Source organism: Ambystoma mexicanum, chromosome 5p (assembly GCF_040938575.1).
Source record: "Ambystoma mexicanum isolate Mex_15411 chromosome 5p, UKY_AmexF1_1, whole genome shotgun sequence".
Classification (NCBI taxonomy): Eukaryota; Metazoa; Chordata; class Amphibia; order Caudata; family Ambystomatidae; genus Ambystoma; species Ambystoma mexicanum.
In genome coordinates, this window is record NC_090930.1 from 1,200,244,229 (window position 1) to 1,200,265,485 (window position 21,257).

A 21,257-nucleotide genomic window follows, 5' to 3' on the forward strand; every position below is an offset into this window, starting at 1 on the left:
CTATACGTCTAGACCACACAGAAGGGAAATAGTGTGGCCTTGTGCAAGATTTGTTGCTACTATGTCCACATTTATTTATTTATTTATTCATTTGTCGAATTGCAGAATTGTCAACAATATCTACATCATGGTCGCTACACTAAGTTGCTGGCTGTGAAATACCTTCGGATTTAGAATCTAACCTTAGCTACCTGTAAGTACCATCCCGCTTGCACATCTAGAGATACAGTCTAATATCCATTCCCTGGTAACACTCTCCCTTCTCTCCCTCCCTCCCCCCTCTCCCTTTCTTAGGTCTCCCTTTCTAGGCAACTATCAGAAGTGTGAAGAACCCCCCTTGAAGAAATAGGGCCATTTGTATTGTATAAATAGAGGGAACTATGTGGATTCCATGTTAAGTAAGTATCACGTTCTAAAAAATAAAACGGTTTGTTTGTTGGCATCTAGGTTGGTGGGTAGAACAAGACGGCCATTAATCTATAAAATGCAAATAGGATTCATCCAGGTAGTAATATAAGTGGGTGGAAAGGTAATCACTCACGGATATTGCACTATGATTACTTTTGAGAATCATATTTTCACATTTACTGTGTTCCAAATAAGAGGGAATAGCCAATATAGAATGGATTTAAAATTTGTTTTAAAATTAGTTTTAAATGCTGTTGTAGTCTTTAGCGTTCTAAACTCTTATATTGTATTTTAGGTGGTGACACTCACCCTACTTGATCACTGTGGGAATAAAACAAGTTCCCATTAATCTTGTCCTGAAGAAGGTTGTATCAATTGAGGGTCGACGAATATTGACGTCCCGAAAATAGACAACTGAAACACGTGTAGACTAAAGTCGGCGTGATTAACACACACAGACGGAACCATCAGAACAGTGGATGGAGGACTATTGTGGAATTATGTTAATACAACAAGAGGCCTTTCTATATAAGGCTAAAATATAAATGTTAGTAGTGTGTTTCAAAAAGTAAAAACAGTATGAATGGTAGGAGTGAATCAGTCTGAGTTGAATTGATATTGAATTGTTTATTTAAATGTTTTAACATTATATATGAATTGTGTATAAAAATAAATAAATTTTCGAAATGAAATTTGAACATTTATTGGTATTTATGAAAAAATAAATGTACTAAGCGGCTATTCCCTGTCCGTTAGGTCCAAATCCTTTTTCCTGGTTTTGGCTGGCACTTCTGCCCACATGCCTAACGTTACACTGGCGCGCGCATCTCCCGTCGCGGCTGCGGCCGTGGCGGGATAATGCGTCCTGCCATGGCGTGGTGGGACCGGGGGGCCCCGGCAGGGCCCCGGCTCGGCCCCACTTTTTGGAGACTGGCGGGGCCCGGCCCCGGCCCACTTAAAGCACTGGGCGTAGATGCATGTCACCAGCACACATTTCCAATTACATATGGTGTTGGATGATCATCTCTACATATGCTTGCATATAACTGTTATACAATGAAGCTTGAAGGATGGCACAGGAGAAATGTCCGATCCCTGAGGTCCAAATCATGCAAACTTTTTCCCCTACAGCCTTCCACTCATATTGGGGCCTATTACCTCAGCTCCAACAGTCTTGCAGATTGCAGGAATCACTGGGCCAGATTTGAGGGGCAAATGGTCAGTGACTATGGCCCAGCCCCATCCATCTGAAAAGCATGGTTCTTTGCCCTGATGGACAAAGTTCAAGAATTTTGTACTGGGCACAGCACCTGTACCAGGGAGCGAGAAGCATCAAACTGCTCTGTGCAGCACCATGCATAATAAAAAAGGGGAGGGGGGGGGCGTTTTTCCTTGGGAGCCCTTTTACAGCCAACCTAAACAAACATTCCCTCTCAGAAGATCTAGCAAGGCGCTAAAGATGAGCAGCAGGATTTCAACATGTATCCTTACCCTGCACTTAGAAAATGCAGGTAGAACACGATCCTAAAATGTCACTGTTCCACAAATTACAGTGAACGCGAAACCTAAAACAATCAGCCTTGTGAAAGTGCAACCAAATGTTCAAAACCCTTGTGAACCTCGAGATCTCTCCCTCAATTGGCCCATGGGCTCCTTGATATTTTCCACACTTACCTTTTTGAAAAAAATATGATTCATATGAAATACATACTACTCACACATAAAAAAGGATTTATGAAAAGACTGTATGTGTGTTATTCAACTCTTACTGACTACTAAATGCAAAGCTATACAAAAAAACAAGCTTATTTTTTAAGTTTAGGCAATGCTGACCCTACATAGTGAATTAACTCCCAGTTTCTCTGCAGGCATATGACTAGTACAATGGCAACAATGCAGTCTCAAAGCTATCACGAAGTGTGAATTCTGCCTCTACCTTCCAAGCTTACAAGGGTATTTGTCAATATGACTTGGAATGAAGAGCGAAGATCCCATAGTTATTGTCATGGGAATGGATCTGTATCAAGTCATGTACTCTTGAGAAGGGTGTGTGGTGTATTTACCTCAGGTACGGTGCTCTCGAAGTGCCATTCTCATCCAGTTTGTAAAAGGTGTCTGCCCGCAGTCCATCCGCAATGAAGAGCACCAGCCGCTTGGCAGGAGGTGGCAGGGCAGTGCTGTGAGGAGTCATGCCGTGCACCAAGGGGGAGGTGAAGTAGATGTCGAATATGGAGGCAAAGAACACAAAGTGAACCAGCAAGCCGATGAGGAAGAATACCTTCATGTTCATGGCGGCGCTGGGCATAGTCCCTCAGACTTCTCAATGCTGGGAATACATCAGAAGGGGAAAGAAAGAGAATTAGCTTAGTCTGAAAATCCCCATTTTAATTTTCATAATGCATCCTAGCAGCAAATGGAGACAAAAAATGTAAGTTACAGAAGGCGGTTTAGACACACTCTAATTTACCCAATCATACACCTTCAAATCTCGTTTGCGCAAGTCCTCCATAACTCATGTGCCCACATCGCACCGTCAGAGGGAAAACTATTTGTGAAGCCAATTCATTTTGGTTGTTGATGTCCTGTTCATCCACATGGAAAACGGACAGTGAATGTTGTAATGAAAATGGCAGCCAATTGGAGACATTTCCTTAAAAATGCACCCTGCAGACAATCAACCAAATATTCTAGGATTGAAGGTAACAATATATACGCCTCCTAGAATATTTGGGGAAAGAATTTTAGGGGTCAGGAAAAAAAGTCGCCTACCTGCCGACTTTTTCACAACGAGATTATCACATGGAACCACAAGTATGGACCAGTGTTTTTTTTGTTTGAAAAGAGTGCTTTGAGCCCAGTGATTGACTTTGCGGGAACTAACAGCGATATTACCTATGGGGGGGAGGAGGGAGGGTCGAACTCGATGGTAACAGCACCCTCGTTAAGGGCCTGAACAAAATGCTGTTACTCTCGAGCCATATTGCCTCATTGGGCTCCTTAAATTGAGTGAGAAAGTAGGGCTGCCCCAGCAATGTGTTCTGCTTTTGAGAATGGTCTGCAAGCATCTATCAAACAAGCACAATATCAAGGAAATAACTGCAGACATTCTGTAGCAAAATTGTTGGACCTGGTCTGTGAAAGGACTAGTGGTCTTTGAGCGAGCATTATACTCGACTATCGGAGTAAACGACAGCCAGCATAGATACTGAAAAGCATAGGTGTTGCAATATGGTCATGGCAAGGAAGGAGCAGAGGGTGCTTAAACATGTAAAAGGTGATTTTTAACATATAGCAGCAATTTCCCCAAAACTGGCAACAGTAATTGCTCTATATACTTTAGGACACACAGGTACAGTTACATGTGCCACAAGTAGAGTGCTTCCAAAATGCAGGAGACACTGGCAAGCACCACTAGATACAGATGTCTCGTTCAAGGATAGAGTATTCATGATGGTTTCCTTGGTCCTCTTTTGAGGTCTCTGCCACACTCTACATCTTTGGTTGCTCTACCAAAGAGGAGATCCAGTGTAAGCCAAGCTCACAAAGGCGTTCACAGGGTAATGCTCCTGGTGCAAACAGGCACTATCTGGCTCTCTTGACAGTTCACTTACAGCCCTTTCTCACAAGGGAATTTCTCTGGTTCAAGCAGTCTAGTCTCTGCTCGAGACTCTCCCTGGCATTACTCACAATCTCTAGGAAAGGGTCGCTCCCCTGATATCTGTTCTTGGTGGGTGAGTGGCTTGTCCCCTTTTGCCAATGGTTGGGTAGCAATAAGATGTCAGAGGTACTTCTATGGCAGCTCTAGGCTCCTCGGATCAGGGTTCCTCCACATCATGTAGACATGAGAGAGACTAGGCGGTCATCTAGGGGAGACCTGCTTGGGTCCTAGTTCACCTCCCTGCCCCACGGCCCCGAGCCTATGCCTTCTTGACCTAGTCCTTCACGTTTCCTTGCATGCTGATGCTCGCTCATGCATATTGGCCTGGCACTATACCTTAAACTGGCTGTACATCTAACCTCCGTGCAGTTTTGCCACAGGCGTGTTCCTCCTCAGCTTCTCCCAGACAACAAATAGGTTTGTCTTCCTCTTGGTCTGGCACTCTTCCTATACCTCCAAGGCACTTACAATAATTCCCTCCCACACTTCCCTTTTCTTACTCTCTCCTCCAACTGCTGCTCCTTTATACTTCCAATATCCCTGCCTTCTCGTCTTCTGATGGTCTTCCATTTTCCCCCCTTCTTTGCCTCCACCAATTTTGTATGCTCCTTTCCTCTACCGATCCTTTATGCTCATTTCCTCCACTTGGCTCTTTAATGCCTCCACCCTCTGTTGAGTTAATACTCCCCAACATCCATACAGTAATTCATCAATGACAATTCAATTACTGCTGCGTGTAAAGTAAACTCATTCTGTAAAACGTAATGCACATGTTTATATAAACTATGCAATAAACAAATAGAGGCGTCAAATATGATGGATACTTAACTAATAAGAAGAAATGGTCCCACAAGGAGGAAAATGGATCAGCTCTAGATTTAGCTTTCCACAGTCTGTGAATGCCCAAGTTTGGCAAAGTAGAAAACTTACAGTGGCACACAATAATACGTTTACGAAGTGCTAGCCCCAATGCAAAAAATGTTAGTAATTAGTTCACCCTTCTTTTTCGTGGGACCCTTGCCAAGTACACAAACCTTCGGTGAGGCTTTCACTGGCTTCTGAAAAATACGTTGCCACTTGGCACAATCGCACTTGTACATATTGACAATTCCAAATCATGTGAATAAAGTGGACATCCGGAAACGCACACCTTCCGCAGGCAGCAGTAGCTTCTGTAGCAAATGTGTGACTCAAAGCATGGGTTAAATATGCTTTGTTCATACATTTATACTGAACTCGTTTCAGTCCAGCATTCATAAATACCTCCTTTGTGTGCCTACAAATAGGCTGCCATTCAGAAACTTCAAATGACGTTGCTAGATCTTTTTCACAAATGTCCTTAATTTTCAGTTTTACTAAAGTGGGACCCGAAATATAATTTTTTTTAAAAAATGTTTTATTTATAAACAGCACCCAGGAGAACATATACAGTAACATTGCTTCTAACCTCACAGAGCGTGTAAGACAAAATGTCCCGTCCCCCCACCCCTGTGTCCCAAGTGGGCATTGTTTCCGGGCCTCATTCGGACTGACCAGGCGGCCAGCTGTCGACCATAGAGTTGAGGGCTCTCGCGATCAGGCGTGTCTTGTAGGTCAGAGCCGTGTAGTTCAGGTCATAGTCTAGGACTGGTGCCCAAATATCGGCGAATGGTGGAGCAGTCCCGCTTTGGCTGCCGTGACCTTTTCAGCTATCAAGATGTCCCAAAGTTTAACCCACCAGAGGGTCATCAGGGGTCCTTCCGCGGACTTCCAGGTGCGGGCCACTGTGATTTTGGCTGCTAACAAGAATTGAGAAATCACCGTTGCCCTCCTCATTGTTCTCGGGTAAGAGTCCGGGAGCGGTATCCCCAGGAGGACTTGCTCGGGCGTTAACGAAATTTCCACCTGTGTGATGTCCTTTATGGTGGCAAGGCATTGGGTCCAGAACTCCCTTATCTTGGGGCAGGTCCACCACATGTGAAAGTAGGAGCCTGGGTGGCTACAGAGACGCCAACAGTGGGGGTCCAGGGCCTGCGGTCCGCCTCCCATTGGGGCATATAGGAGGGCCTAGTATGGAGGGGGTCTTCCTGCAACAGTTTGTAGAGGGCCGAGATCTTTCCCCGGGCTGGCAGGCCCTTCACTGTGAGCTCTAGCGGGGCGAGGGGTCGTGTTGCAGCCGCCCGAGTCTGGGGGTGGGAGCACCAGTGCCTCAGTTGGGCAAGGGTGAATCTGTCTGTCTCCGCTAGCTGAAAACTCGTTTTACAGAGTTCGAAGGTCAGGGGGATGTCCCCTTCGAAGAGCTGCCCCAAAGTTTCAAGGCCTCCTGCCACCCAGTTCCTAAAGTTCTTTGGGTATGCTCCTGGAGAAAAGGCGGGGTTGAGGAAGATTGGGGAGGATGCGCTCCAGCCTCCTGGGATCCCTCGATGTCTGCGGGCCCACACCCATGCCTTTATCGACTGCTTCGTGGCGGTCAACACTCCTGGCCAACTCCGGCATAGTGCGGTAGGAATAAACGGGAGAAAGCGAAGGGGGAGAGGGAGGCGGGATTGTTCGATCTCTCCCCACTTTGGGCGCCCAGTGGCGAGTCCCCATGCTTGAAAGTGGGCCAGTTGTGCTGCCATTTGGTATTTTCGGAGGTCCGGCACCACCAGTCCTCCCAGTCTCGTGCTGGCCGTCATCGTTCTCTGAGGGATCCGCGGTTTCTTGCCTTTCCAAATAAAGCCGATGATTTTCCTTTGGAGCCGCTGTAAAGGGGGAAGAGGGATTGAGGTTGGGAGGGAAGCGCGGGCATAAAGGAAGCGGGGAGGAGGTTCATTTTGCATGTCGTTATGTGACCCAACAACGAGATCTCCAGCGTCTGCCAATGGGCAAGGTCCTTTTCCAACACCTTTCGCTGGGTGAGCAGGGATCTGAACCCCCAAATATGGGATCGCCTGGGTGCTCGATTGAAACGGGCTGTGCTTCTCTAAGGCCTCCCTCTCGCCTGAGAGCAGGCCCACTGCAAGAGCTGTTGATTTTTGGAAATTGATGGCAAATCCCGATACCCTCCAGAAGTCCTGGATTTCGGTCAGGGCTGCCCTCATGGAAGCTTTGATGTTTGTGATGGTTAGCAACACATCGTCCGCGTAGAGGGCAATTTTGTGTTGGCCTGAGCTGATCCTCTGGCCACTAATCAGGGGATTCTGGCGAACTCGCTGGGCTAACGGTTCCATGGCCAAAGCAAAGAGCAGGGGGGATAGTGGACATCCCGGTCACGTTCCACATGTGGGATGGATTGGGTCCGACAAGCGGCCGTTGACTCTCAGCCGGGTTTTAGGGGCTTCATAGTTCGCTAGGATCATCCTCCTGGAGGTTGAGCCGAAGTCGAAGGCCTCAAGGTGAGGCTCAGATAGGGCCAGTCCACCTTGTTGAAGGCTTTGGTTGAGTCCAGCGCCAGCAGGGCTAGTTGTTGAGAGTCCTGAATGGCGACCTCTATTAGATCCAGTGCCCTGGGAATGTTGTCTTTCGTCGATCTGTGGTATATAAACCCCGTCTGATCCGGGTCTATGATGCTCGGAAGAATAGGTGTTAGGCGACTGGCCAAGATCTTGGAATATATTGGCGTCCAAGTTCAACAGAGAGATGGGCCTATACAAGCTGTTCTCCTGGGGGTCCTTTCCAGGCTTGAGAATGAGGACCGTGATGGACTCCTGCATCGTTGGGGTCACTGTTCCAGTGGCTGCGAAAGAGTTGAAGAGGCGGGTCAGGGGGGCCACTAGTTGGGGGCGGAAGAGTTTATAGAAGTGTGTGGAGAATCCGTCTGGGCCTGGGGCCCTGGGCTTTAGGCTTTTAATGGCTTCCTCCACTTCCTCACTTGTGATAGGCGTTTCAAGTTCTTCTCTCGCCTCCGGGTTCAGGGGCGGAAGCGCTGCCTCTTGGATGTAGGAGCACTGCTCATCTAGGTCCCGCTGGACTGCCGTCATTATTTCCGACTGGCGGGCGGCTGCCAGTCGCAGTTTCTCGTGATCCGCGTAGTGGATTGTCCCCTGTGCATCGCGGAGACCCAGGATGGTGTTTCTGCTCTTTTCCTTAGCCAGTTTACTGACCAGCAGTTTGTTAGCCTTGTTGTTATGGACGTAGTACCATTGTTTGGTTCTGGTTAGCAGGTTTGCTCTGGCGTCGGCGTAGTGCGCCTCGAGTCTCTTTCTCGCCATTTGTAGGACCCTATAATATTTCAGGGACCAGCCCTTACGTTTATGGGTGGCCTCGGCCTCACAGACATCGGCTTCCTGGGTGGCGCGGGCCACCTGCTTCTGTTTGATCACCTTGGGCGATCAGTTCCCCTCTCAGCACTGCCTTCATAGTGTCCCAGGTGTTAGCCGGGGAGATGTCCTCGTCGCGGTTTTCAGCGAAGAAGTTTTTAATTGTTCTGGTGATTGTGTCTCTCACTGCCTTGTCCCCCAAGATAGGGTCATATAGGCTTCCCTGGCGGTGGGGAGGAGGATCTGGGTCATGGGATCGCAGGGTGAGCGAGACCGGAACATGGTCCGAGAGGATCCGGTGACCAATCGTAACATTGTCCGTGAAGGTCAGGATCTGGGGGGAGGCCAGCAGTAGGTCGATTCTAGAGAAGGTACGGTGCACGTACGAGTAGAAGGTGAAGTCTTTCTCTTCCGGGGATAGCACCCTCCAGGTGTCAACGATGTTCAGCGTGCGAAACAGGTGGAGCAGGGCTGTTGCCAACTTCAGGTCCCTGGATGTTGGGGGGTGAGATCTATCCCTAAGGGGGTCCGGGACCCCGTTAAAGTCTCCTCCGATGATTACTTGCCCTTCGATGAATGGAAGGAGGGAATCTTCTAGATCTTGGTAGAATCCTTCCTGGTGTTCATTCGGAGCGTAGGCTGAGATGAGGGTGTAAAGTTGGCCGAGGATGATGCATTGGACCTCCATAAAGCGACCCTCCTGGCATCTTAGCGAGTCCAGGATCTCCAGTTTCAAGTCCTTAGTGAAGAGGATGGCGGTGCCTCCCTTCTTAGTTCCGTTGGATGCCAAAAATTGTAGGGGAAAGAGTTTACTTCACAGGCGAGAAAAGTCAGCTGGGATTAGGTGCGTTTCTTGTAGGAAAGCGATTGAGGTCCCTTCGTTATGTAGCCTTTGCAGGATGGATTTCCTCTTCGGGGGGAACTCAAGCCCCTAACGTTCAGAGTGGTGAGCTTTAGTTTTAGGTGTGGGGGCTGGCGCTCCAAGTCCGTTTTCTGTGGGAGGGATTGGGGGCGAGTTAAGTCAGCCATAGCTGCGAGGAATCAGCTGCTTTGGTGTCTCCTGTGGCTGAAGGTTTTTTAGAAATAGACTCCAACGGGATATATGAACTTCCAACATCGGCCTCCAATGGGAGGTCCAAACTGTGACCGGGGGGACTGATTTTGAACTGTCGGTGGCTCCCCCGGCCACCCAGGCTGTCAACAAGTAACATAGCCAACATGGTTGAGATTCTCTCCAGGGGTAATATGGTGACATCCACCATGGAGGAGGGTATGGACCGCATGGGGTCCGCGGCGAGCTTAACAGAGGTTTAGTGGCTCCTGCGCTATGTCTTCTTCAGGCAAGTCCGCTCTCGTCATTTGGGTTTGCGACTTCTCTGCACTCTTGACCAGGGGGCCCGTTTCGGTTTGGGGGAGGCTGCATCCTGAGCAAGGCTTGTTTGGCTTGAGAAGGGCGGCTCTGTGCCCTTGGGGGAGTCCGGGCGCCGGATTGATGCTGTGTCATTGAGGTGGCTGATGGTGCGGGCGGTACCCTTGTACGAGAACTGTAGTGCCGTGGGAAACAGCCACCGGTAGCGGATCTGGTGATCTCGCAGGAAAAGGTGGAGTGGACGAAGCATTCTGCGCTTCTGGAGGGTTATAGGGGAGAGATCCTGGAAGGAGAGTTCGTCCCTTGAGCGGCCTATCGCTGAGATGGCCTCCTTGGTGGTGTAAAAGTGAACTCTTGTGATTATGTCCGGAGGGGGGTCTGTGTCGGTTCCTCGGCGGGGGCGCAGCCTGTGGGAACAGTCAAGTAGGATCTCCGTCTCCTCCAGATCCGGCAGCAGAGATTGGAAGAAGTTACTTATGTACCCGGGGAACTCCTTGTCAGAAATGGCTGAGGGTACCCCACGGATGAGGTTGTTGCGCCGGGAGCGATTCTCCATGTCCTCCTGCTTGAATTCGAGGATTTCGGTTCAATCCATTAGTGTCTGGATGGTGCGTTGGATCTCCGTTAGTGAGTTAGAATGGTCTACGGCCAATTCCTCGGCCTCCCCCACTCTATGCTCGATATTGCTGACCCATTGCTCTGTTTGCTCTAATTTGGCGGTGCAGGATCTAAATTCCGATTTGATATCGGGCATGAAGGCCTGGAGATCCTCTTTCGTTGCAAGCGTCCCTTTATCTTCGGTGGTTTTCTGAGGATTGAGTTTAGGGGGACCGGTTTTCTTCCCTTTCTCCGGGGCCAGCAGCATAGTGGAGATGTCAGCAGATTTAGGGGGTTTCAATGCTTTGGCCATGGCTCTAAAGTGAGAGACGACTCCAGGGGGCTTGGCCTGATGTCTGCACACGGAGATCTCGGCCAATAACTGCGGGATCCGGGGATGGCGGTGGCCAGGGAGATGGAGTGGGCCGGGGCGCCCCAGGAGGTTGCGCGGGCGGGTGGTGCTTCAACTCCCTCAAAGGGTGACAAAATACCTTAATGGAGCAGACCCGCGGGGTAAGATGGCTGCAGGTCTAGGACTCACCCTCTGCTGTATGATTCAGGTTGCACGGGCCGCAGGCAGGCTCCCTCCGGCTGGTAAAGATGAGGGGTGGGCAGGGGCGCCCCAGGAAGTCGGTGGTGTGGATTAGTCAGCAGGGGGGCTGCCCCCGTGGGCCTCGGAAGACCAGCACACTCCCAGCAGCAGGGCCCCCAGGTGGAGCAGGGGGGACCCTGCGTCAGGGTAAGAAGGAGGCAGAACCCCAAGGTGTTGTAATAGGGGGTGGCCGGGGCTCACCTGAGTGGAGCATGTTTCCCCTCCCAGGCGCTGGTGCCACATTGATGATAGTGGCTAATAGTGTCCAGGAGCCCCCCCACCAGGAGGGTGCCCAGCGGCAGTTGGAGTGTTGCTCCCAGCTCCAATGGGGGAGACGTGGTGGTCCTGCTGGTGGGGCCCAAGGGGACTAAGGCTCCGGCGAGGAGGTTGGCTTCAGAGGAGGGGGGCGGGAGCAGCCACCGCGGGATCCCTCGGGCCAAGAGGCCCCAACAAGGAGAAGAGCCGGAGCGCAGATGCTACGGCCGTGGGATGAGCAGGGCCAGCACTTCACCGCTGGAAGTGCGGGCGGCCCCCGCGCGAATGTTGTGCGAAGCTGTCGGGCGAGAGGAAGCAGGCGGGACCAGTGCGTCACCAGTGCACCCAGGATCCCTCAGGCTGGGGGCCTCAGCAGGAGGAGGAGCCAGAACATCTCGGCTCATGCAGGCAAGCAAGTCTGTATGGAGAGCTACAGCGGATCAGGGCTCATCCAGCTGATCAACCAGGTAGGCGAGCTGCGTGAGGAGCACCAGCAATGTCGGGGCCCCTCCAGTGAAACATGTGGGCAAGCCGGTCCAGGCGGAGCGCTGCTGGTGTAGAGCCGTGGGATCAGGGCCAGCTGGGAGTGCGGTTGGCCCCCACACGGGAGCTGGGCGATGCTGGCGGGCGGGAGAGAGCAGGCAATGCCAGCGCACTGTTAGTGCGAGCTGGAGAGGATCCGATCCCCAAAGCTGTACCACGGCAGGCGAGACAAGGCCGCGGGGGCAGGGACTCATAGTTGCAGCCGCCATCTTGGAATTTGCAGTGCGGGCACCAGAGACCTTATCCCTCGCTTTATTTTCTGTGAACCTGGGGCCGTTAAGCACCCAGGTTGCAGCCGGTGATGCAGTGGAGGCTCCGGTGTCTCATCCTATGTCGTGCTGGCGGTTAGCATGGCAAGAACCGGCAATATTGTGCTAATGGCCGCGGACCCATGCGGAGGCCATCAATGGAGCTGCCACATCGCTGGCGCTCCAGGCCACGCCCCCGACCCGAAATATTTTTCGCACACAGCACAATAATGTTTCTCGCTCCTCCAATTTCTAAACTGGAGATGGGATCACACTGTTCAACTGACCTTATCATATTGGGTAGCGGATCATTGGTATATGCAATATATAATAAAATGTTATCCACATACAGTGACATGAAATGATTCATTGCAGCAACACATATACCTCGATCCACAAAACACCCTAAATTTACAAGCCTATCATTCCATAATGAGCAGAAATAAAAGGGGCGATAACGATCAACCCTATTTGGTACACTAACCTATGCCAATCTGGGCTGGCATGCATTCATTCATCATGACACCTTGTAGTAGTTTGTTATACATTACAGCAAGCCATCAGAGTATCTGTGAAGTGAAGACAAATAAGATCATACATTCCAAATCCACAGCTAAGACTTTTTCTGCATCCAGAAGGACCACAGCATAATCCCCAGGAATTAGTATTTCAGAGCCCAGAAACAGAAAAACAACTTCTTATGTTGAGGGAGGGAGGTATTTCTTCCTGGGACGAAACCCGCCAGGTCCCCAACAATCAGTGAGGCCACAATCCTGGCAAGCCTACCATCAAAAATGTTGATGAAAATCTTAACATCAGTGTTTAATCAGTGAAAGGGGTCTGAATGAACCACATTTTGTGTTGGGTTTGTCAGGCTTCAGAGCAGTATATTTATCTACTCCCTCGTAGAGGGTGATAATGTTCCCTTTTAAAGGCCTCCGTAAACGTACTGTGGAAAGGAGTTGCCTACAACTCACTACAAGTGCTATAGAATTCGATGGGCAGCCCCTGCCAGAAACATTTGAATAGGCATCTAAATAAGTGGGTGGACTAAGGCAGTGGATGTTAAGATGGATTTCTGAACTCTGACCTGGTGGGCAGAGGTTCAGAAGGCCAGCATAGTTTCCTGGAACAGGGTAACCTTCTGGACAAGACAGACCAATCAAGGTAGCATTGGCGGCAGTCATGACAAGGTCTTAAGAGGGGTGAGGGTGAAAGAAAGCCCACAATGAGCACACACAGTAAACGACTCTACAAATTACTCTCAGTCAAGTGTATATATCAAAAATACATATACATTTATTAAAGGCATTTTAGGTAAAACACACTATAGAGTCAAACCTATAGTAACCAAACTAACACACTCCAAACTAGCAAACATATATACAATAACACTTGACCTAAAGGAATATTAGACAGTAGAGATGCACAACCTGCAAAGAAAGGGGTCACACAGTGCGAATATCATTTAGGTAGTCCTACACAGTTCAATCCCTAACTAAGAGGCAGTCCAGTCCCTAAGATGAGTGAAGCCTTCAGCTCAAAAGTACTTTTGGTGCTGATGCACGTGATCGTGCAATAGAGTCAAAACAGGGTTTCTTCAAGGTGCTGTAGCGACTCAGAAAGGGGGTAATGCAGTGAAGGATAAGTTCCCACTATTCAAAGAGGGTCCAAGAATTGGGAATAGCTCGTTAGCACAGGCTACCTTGACAAAGAAGAGTGGCTCTCAGGGGACACTCGTGCATAAAAATGGATGGATGCGCCAGGGGCCACCGGTAAGGGTTGCAAGTACTTATCGACCTTCTGCGCACTCCCGACCAAACTTTGGCAGTCGAGTCCACTTCAGTCGCAGGTTCAAACCCTGCAGTGCGTGGCTTTGCCGCTTTCAGGGGCTGCGTTCCAGGGATGATTCTGTGGCGGGGCAGTGGTGATTTCTCCGCTCCGGGTGAAGGATCAGGCCAGTTCTGCTGAGAGCCTGAGGGCCCAGGGGGGCACAGCAGCAAGGCACCCACGAAGTTCGTCACCACAGCTAGTTGACACAGTGACCGTGTATGCTTGATTCAGGCATACTCTCCTAATTGCAGACCTAGAAATGCTAGGTGTATGAAACTTGGCGGGAGAGTGCCTTATACCCAGATCTTACAGTCTCCAAAGGCTCAAGTCGAAACTCGAGACAATGGCAGTTCCAGGGCAAAGGTCCTGCACAAGGGAGGATAGCTCAGGGGCAACGTTCTCGTCTTGGAAGCAAGACGAAACGGAGCACCACAGGTTCGATCCCCGGGTGCGCACTTAGAAACCTCTGGGCATTAAGCACGTTATAAATAACCTATCATATCATATCAAGCTGGTCAGTTCACTGGGTGGTCGAGGAACATTTCCGAAAAGGCTCACTTACAGATTAAGTAGGAGGTGCCGAGAATAGTTGGTCCCACTATTCCAATGGGTCAAAGCGTGCTTGCAGGCCTTATAGGTTTGATCCGAAACAGGGGGTCCAACAGGACTACAGCGGGCTCAGGGTGCCAAACCTTCCTGCGGGTCACCAAGTGATCCACGGCTCTGCTTCTTAAGTTCAGGATACTTGACTCCTTTGCTAAATTCGGTGTGCACTCAGATGATCGACCTGGTATGGGTGTAAGATGCCTTCTCTTATCCAAAATCTCCTTCACGCCAAAACAAAGAGAAACCAATGAGAGATCTGCTCACAGACAGCCATCCCAGGCGTGGACCAATCACGGACCACGGTGGTCCCAGTCATCCCAGCACACCAGACATCCTGGCACCCAGGATGTGTATTGGAACTAGACCTTTCCAGCCCACATCCTGGAGGGAAAAAACACACAAGGCATACAGAAGCCAGTGAAAGGTTCGGTTTGCGCAGGGGTCGGCATGACAAAATAAGGAATTTCCCGGGGCTGCTTGACCTGGGGAAGGCAAAGGAACAAGATGGCCCATGGACAGAACAAGGGACCTCGTGGCATGGCCATTTTAGGCACTGGCCACTGTCCTGGGCCAAACGTGGTAAACGCGGTATGGACCATTGAAAAGAGTTGAAAATACACAAAAAATAACAGCTGCCACCAGCTCTGTCCAAGGCATGCCTGTACATTCACGAAAAATCCTTTGAGGGTCTCTAGGGCCTTAAAAATTAAAAAAAGACCTCAGTGCTCTGTACTGGAAGGTACACTGTGCACTGGTAAAATGTTGCTAAGAACTAGCAACAAAGTGAAAGACTAAGGGAAACAAAATCTCCCAGTACCAACTGTCTTAAGAGCATGTCAGTTTCCCCATAAAAAAATGAGCAAATGCCCAGCGGAGTACAGCAGAAGGCTGGGCTCCACTGGCAAAAGTCAAGCAAGGATGGTCAGACAACAGCAAAAAGTTGGGGGTGTTCACAACTGGATGGAAAACTACCCATAAATGGGAATCTCTCCTAACACTGGACAAGTCCACTGCAAATAGTGTTTGACAAAAAAATTTGGGGTGAAAAATGCTGATCAAAGTTGAGTTGTTGATAGGACCTGAATAAAGAATTCATAAACAAATGATCGCCAGACAAAAAATACCCCAGAAAATGTGGTCTTAGTTGTGAAATAAGTCATGCGAATGTTATAAGAAAAAAGGATACCTTCAAGGGTAATGGTGGCTGTTGGATGCTTGTAGAATGGCATTACAAGATTTTTGAAGGGAGACTGGTGTTTCCATGACAAGCCAAGGACATGGATGTGGGGGGCATGACTGGCTTGAAAGGCGGTAGAGTGTCATGGCTTTGAGAACATGCCCTGGGCTAATAGAAAAAGGAGCATGTTGTAGCACACCCTGCAGCTCACACATGTGGTAAACTGGTCCCTGCAGCTGATAGGCAGCGATCCTAGATAATGGCCAGAGATTGCTTGGGAGTGCGACTACATATTTTAAGCAGTCTGCAAATAGATAATCATTGCTGGAATCCTGGTTTGGGCTGATCACTTTGTGCTGGCTGTATACATTTCTTGTAAATATTAGAAATAATCTGCAGCCGAATATTTTCCCACAAAGATCAAGGGTGTTGCCGTGTATTTGCAATGTGCTGAGATCAAATGCAAGTGTTTGACTGATAGAATACATCCCAGGGCAGGTGCAAGATTGTTTGTTGCTGCCCCATCCCACCACAAACTCTATACGCTGGAACCCTATGTCCTGCCCCAGGTGTGTCCCTGGAAGTTCACAAAAGCTCCAAGCCCCCACTTTTACAAGCTCCCCCTTGTTCAAATTTGTACTCAAAAGTTTTATTCAACTTAAAATGCAGGATGGACTAAGGCCTAACTTGCATTATGCTAAGGTGGAATGTCCCTACCTAATGAAAAGGATAGTCTATGTCAGAATGTACACATCAAATAACAGTCTGTGTCCAAATCCTATACTTGCCCTCACAACTAATTGTATACAATGTGCAGGGATGTCATCATCAAAAGAAATGGTGTTTAAAAAAAGTACTGAGCTTCTTCCAGCTCTTGATTTGTAATCACCTTCCCCTTCCCCAAGATCAAGACAATTCACAAAATACCGGGGCTCCTCTTCCCAAAGAGTCAAATCTTCCAGCTTATCCAAACAACACAAGTTCAACACAAGTTCAAACCTTTCAGCTTTTCAAAACCACATAGTTCCTTGGGACACTTCCCAGCTCTCTTGTCATCAGTACTTTTTATTGGTTCACCAAGGTAAGTTGGTTTCTTGACTTCAAAATCACATAAGCGGCTTCTTTATGGATACTTTCATAAGCTTTTTCTATAACAGGGAGGGGGGGGGCACTCGGTCTAGGCGCAGTTGTCGGACCACACGGTCCACCCATTACAAGCGACACAACTGATGTCCCTTCTTATCTGCTTTTCATCTCATCAACAATTGTCCACTGCTTTCCTTTGTCAGTGACGCTTGTCTCCTTCTTCAGTGTCACACTCTTGTTTCCCCCTCCTTGTCTTGTCGCGCCTAGAAACACTTCTGTACAGGCACGTTATGAATGCCACATCATATCATATCATATATCTTTCAACATTTTACTGTGGCTTACTTGGCCACCATGCACTTTGTTACACCTTGCGTATTCGTCTGGCTCTTGCCAAAACAGGTTTTCCCTTAACCTGCACTTCTTTGTACTCTCCTTTGCTTTGCCAATTACTTGGGTTCTTCTCTCATACCCTTCTTGGTATTTTCTTGGCTTTGGCAACACTTGTGTCTCAAACCATTCATTCCATGGTATCTGCTACTTGCACCACCTTACTTTCATTCGGTTCACAAGTACTCATAACTTGCTTTTGTTCTGAGCGGCATTCAAAAGTGCTTATAATGTTTTTTGATTTGTTTGGTTCAAAAGTATCTGTTTAACCCTTCAAAAGTATTAATAACAACTTTCAGTTTGTTCGGTTTTCTAGAGCACTTTTTTCGGCATTCTAAAGTGCTTTTAAGCATTTTCAGTTCATTCGATATTTAAGAGTGCGTGTTTCAGGCTCCCGGAGCGCCCGGTAGGAGATTTGCCCCATTTTCACTCACCGGCTCCATACGGCAGCTCCCTTCGGCTTCCCTCTGAGCCTCGCACAGTTTTTCAGCTTCCCGTTACTCTGCTATCACTTTGTGGAGGCAAAAGAGAGCAACGCTCGCTCTTCTGGCTCTGGCGTTAACTGTAGTGCGTTGGCGCCCCAAAGCTCCCGCTGCGTGAACCCAGCAAAAAGGGCTTGCAGGGTTTCCAGATCCTCTCCTGCTCCTCTTTCTACAGCCAGTTTTTGTGTTCCCCTTCTTGCTGTGCAGCAAGGCGTTTTAGACTCATTTGTATTGTAAAATGACCAAAGGTGTGGGTCATTAAGTTCAATTGCTTGACCATAGTGAAACTCATTAGCTGGACATGCCTGGCTGTTCCATCGGTACAACGACATAACCCTCTTCTTTGTCTCAGTACCAAAGTGATGTTTGGAGAGATCTGAATTAAAGGAAGTGTGTATAACTCTGGGTTGCTTCTTCCTCCTCTTGGTACTTGACTGATATGTGTCTGTATTAATAATATAAGGCTGTGTGTGAATTCTGAGAGCATTCTCCCATTTATCCCTATTGGAGTCCCCTCTCGGATGACTGAGACCGGGAGGAGGCTGTTGGATTCCAACCCGATCTGCAGAGTTGGATCGCCTAAATGGAGGGTCTGTGGGAATTGGGGAAAGAATACGTGAGAGCGAGACATGGTATCCCTCTTATCCTTGTGATGATCAACCTCCCCTTCCCCTGACCTTTATGGGTTATTCTATGAGTATTCCCTTGCATTTCCCTTCTGGAATACATTCAAGTACTGAGACGAAGAAGAAGCAACAGAGTAGCAAAGATTACCTACTCTCACCACTTCGGTACTGGGACGAAGATGCATGAAGGTCAACTAGAAGGTTAAACTAGAAGATGTCAAAGAGCCATACTATTCCACGACACAGAACTGGACGATGCAAAAGAAAACAGAGAAAGAATAAACCAAATGGAACACCACCATGCCACCACGCCAACAAACGCAGACACGGCAATGGAACACACACCCATAAGCATGACAGAAAATAGAGCAAACTCTAATAGAAGACAAAAATCTTTATACCCAATACCATACCTCGTGACGGACCACCCACCAGAGCAATTTACAACCGCCAACAATGCTAGACACTCCAGCAAGATACCAGAACCGCACAGGAAAAGAGCAGAAACATTTTGAAGGAGTAAGAGAAAAAATGACATCTTCACTCTGTATATCACCAAAACCTTAGGGGACCAACGGCAACGAGATACAGAAGAGGAGCCAGAGGAAGTCAGGAACCAATATGAAACCTACCTGATCTATTCAATGACAAAACAGACCATAACGAAAACACCCCACATCCGCAGAGTAACGAGGAAACTCGCCAACAAGACCACTCTTAGACGAAACCAAGAACAACACAAGGCACTATAAAAAAACACTTCAATCTAATCAAGATCAATGTCCAAACACGCGACAGAGATCCACAATCTACTTTACAACAGTGGAATCAACATCCTATTTGTCACAGAAACCTGGTTAGATGATAACTACAAAGTCACTCTACCCAGCTGTCTACCCAACAATTTAAATGTACACAGGTAAACAGAAAAGAAAGAAGAGGAGGAGGGCTTGCAGCAGCCTAGAAAGAACCAATGAAAGTAAAACCAGCTGACCCGCTGAACATCAGAAACTGCAAATCCCTCGTCCTTCACCTGACAGCAGACTCCAAAACAAACCTCACATTCATACTCATCTATAGACCACCGACCTATGACGCAACCTTAGTAGACACCTTCATAGAAGCCATCACGAACCTGGCTATCAAACACGATCACCTGATAAACCTCGCAGACTTCAACATATGGTTTGTAGAAGAGAATGCAAACTCACAAAAATCCCTAATCAAGCAGCTTGAGACAACAAAACTATGCCAGATGGTTAAAGGGGCAACACACACAGCAGGACACACTCTTCAGGCAATCCTCGCCAACAAAAAAATGATCTCAACTGCACCAGCATTAAAAATACTATGGAGCGACCGCCTCATCATACCGTTCATGATCCAACTACCATCTAAAGCACTCAAACAGACCCAAAAGTGCCCCCTGCACCCCCCGATCTGGAAAAGAAACTGGAATACCGTCAAAAGACCGACTATATTCTGCAAATTCTTGGAACATAACCCTGGACGGAACTGACCCAGATGAAAAAGCATACCTAATGAAGATTGCCCATGCTTACACCTCAGGGTAGCCTTGATTCTATTAAAAACAAAGAGGCAAGCATTATGCTTTACTTTCTTTATTGCTGCAACATCAGCACTTTAAAACTGAACATTTGAACAGGGCATTTTCTGTTTTACTCATCACACTTTGAGGAAAAAGCTAATTCAATGGTTTAAATGTTCAAGACAAAATAAAATCTTCCTTTACTGGCACCACAAGCCCCATGAGCCTCTAGTCTTTGGTAGTCCTCAGGCTTCTGTCTTCCACCTTTCAGGTGCCTAGCTCTGGTATAAGAGGCCCCAGTCCTAGGTCCCTTCCTCTTTCTTTTGCGGTCAACTGTGTTTCCTTCCTGAACGTAGAACTTGTAACCTGAGAACCTCTCCGATTGTCAGAACCCCCAACTGCTCTCTTGGGTTCACAGTCCCTCTGTTCCAACGGGACAACGTGTGCGCTTCGTGGCCATACTTTCTGCATACCCTTCAACATTTTTCAAGTTGCTTTTTGGTCTTCTCCTACAGGAAATGGAGAAGAAACCATGAGGGCGGGGATGTGCTAAAGCGCTCTCACAGTATGAAAACACATGCTGAACATCAAGACTTTGGCCATCTTGGGTGGGATATAATGCTCGCCTTTGTGTCTTTAATAGAATCAAGACTACCCTGCGCTGTAAGCATGGCCAATCTTCATTCTATGTCAAGACAGGAGGCAAACATTATGCTTGTTCAAAGCTTGTTACCACCTTAGTAGTTATTTCAGATACAGGTTTGAAATAAAACGTTTTAAACGTTGAGTCAAAAGAGAAATGAGCCGATCTCATAATGTCTTATAATGACACACCTGCTGAGAAAGCTCTAGAAGCCATGGCTACTCTAGCTGAGTGTGTGCCAAATAAGGACAAGTCAATGCAGCCCACTGCATAACTTCTCTAACACATCTTGCTATGGTCACTATAGCTAAGGCGTGGTATGGCTTTCTACGCGCTATGAGCAATTATGTTACGCCTTGCGGCCTAAGGTGCACTGTTGCTTTTTCATAATCCTTTATGCACTGAGCCACCCATAACTTCTTAATGTCTGGAAAATAAGGGTATGAAATGACCTTCGAAGCCACACTTAGTTCTCTTGGCTATGCTAAAAGCCACCCCTTCTGGGTGAAATATCTTTCTGTCTAACTCCAACGCCTTAACGTACGATACTCTTCGACATGCTGCTAAGCAAAGCAGCATCACTAGTTTCCCTGAAAGCTGAGAGTGTGACAGACTACTGTTCTCTGGCCAGCTGAGAAAGATGAAAAACGTCTCTGATGTCCCATAGTACTGCATATTTCGGTTCTGGTGGTTTCTTTCATTTTATCCCATTAAGCAGGTGCACAGCCGCGGGATGCTCATCCACTGGTCTCCCTTCTACCTTACCTTGTCCTGCTGATACTGCTGATCTATAGACTCCTAGTTTCCTATAGGCGCAGCCATCATCGAACCTATCCGCTAGGAAGTTTAGGACGTGGACTACAGGGGCTGATTCGGGATCCATACTGCATTCCGCGCACCACTGGGTCGAACGGTCCCATGCAGTGCCATACATGCGTATGGTGGAAGGCGCTCAGGAGTCTCTAATACAGTAGT

The 21,257-nt window shown here is 48.2% G+C and overlaps 1 protein-coding gene across 3 annotated transcripts in view; it reads right to left on the reverse strand.

Annotated features, from left to right (window-relative positions):
* The window catches only part of PIGN (phosphatidylinositol glycan anchor biosynthesis class N), a 1,975,532-nt gene that overhangs the window by 1,855,084 nt on the left and 99,191 nt on the right, over positions 1 to 21,257 (reverse strand). For all 3 annotated transcript variants that reach the window (XM_069613664.1, XM_069613662.1, XM_069613663.1), the window contains one exon: positions 2,472 to 2,734. In XM_069613664.1, coding sequence (XP_069469765.1) covers positions 2,472 to 2,713 — 242 coding nt within the window. In that variant the 5' untranslated portion in view covers positions 2,714 to 2,734. The remainder of the gene's footprint in view (positions 1 to 2,471; positions 2,735 to 21,257) is intronic.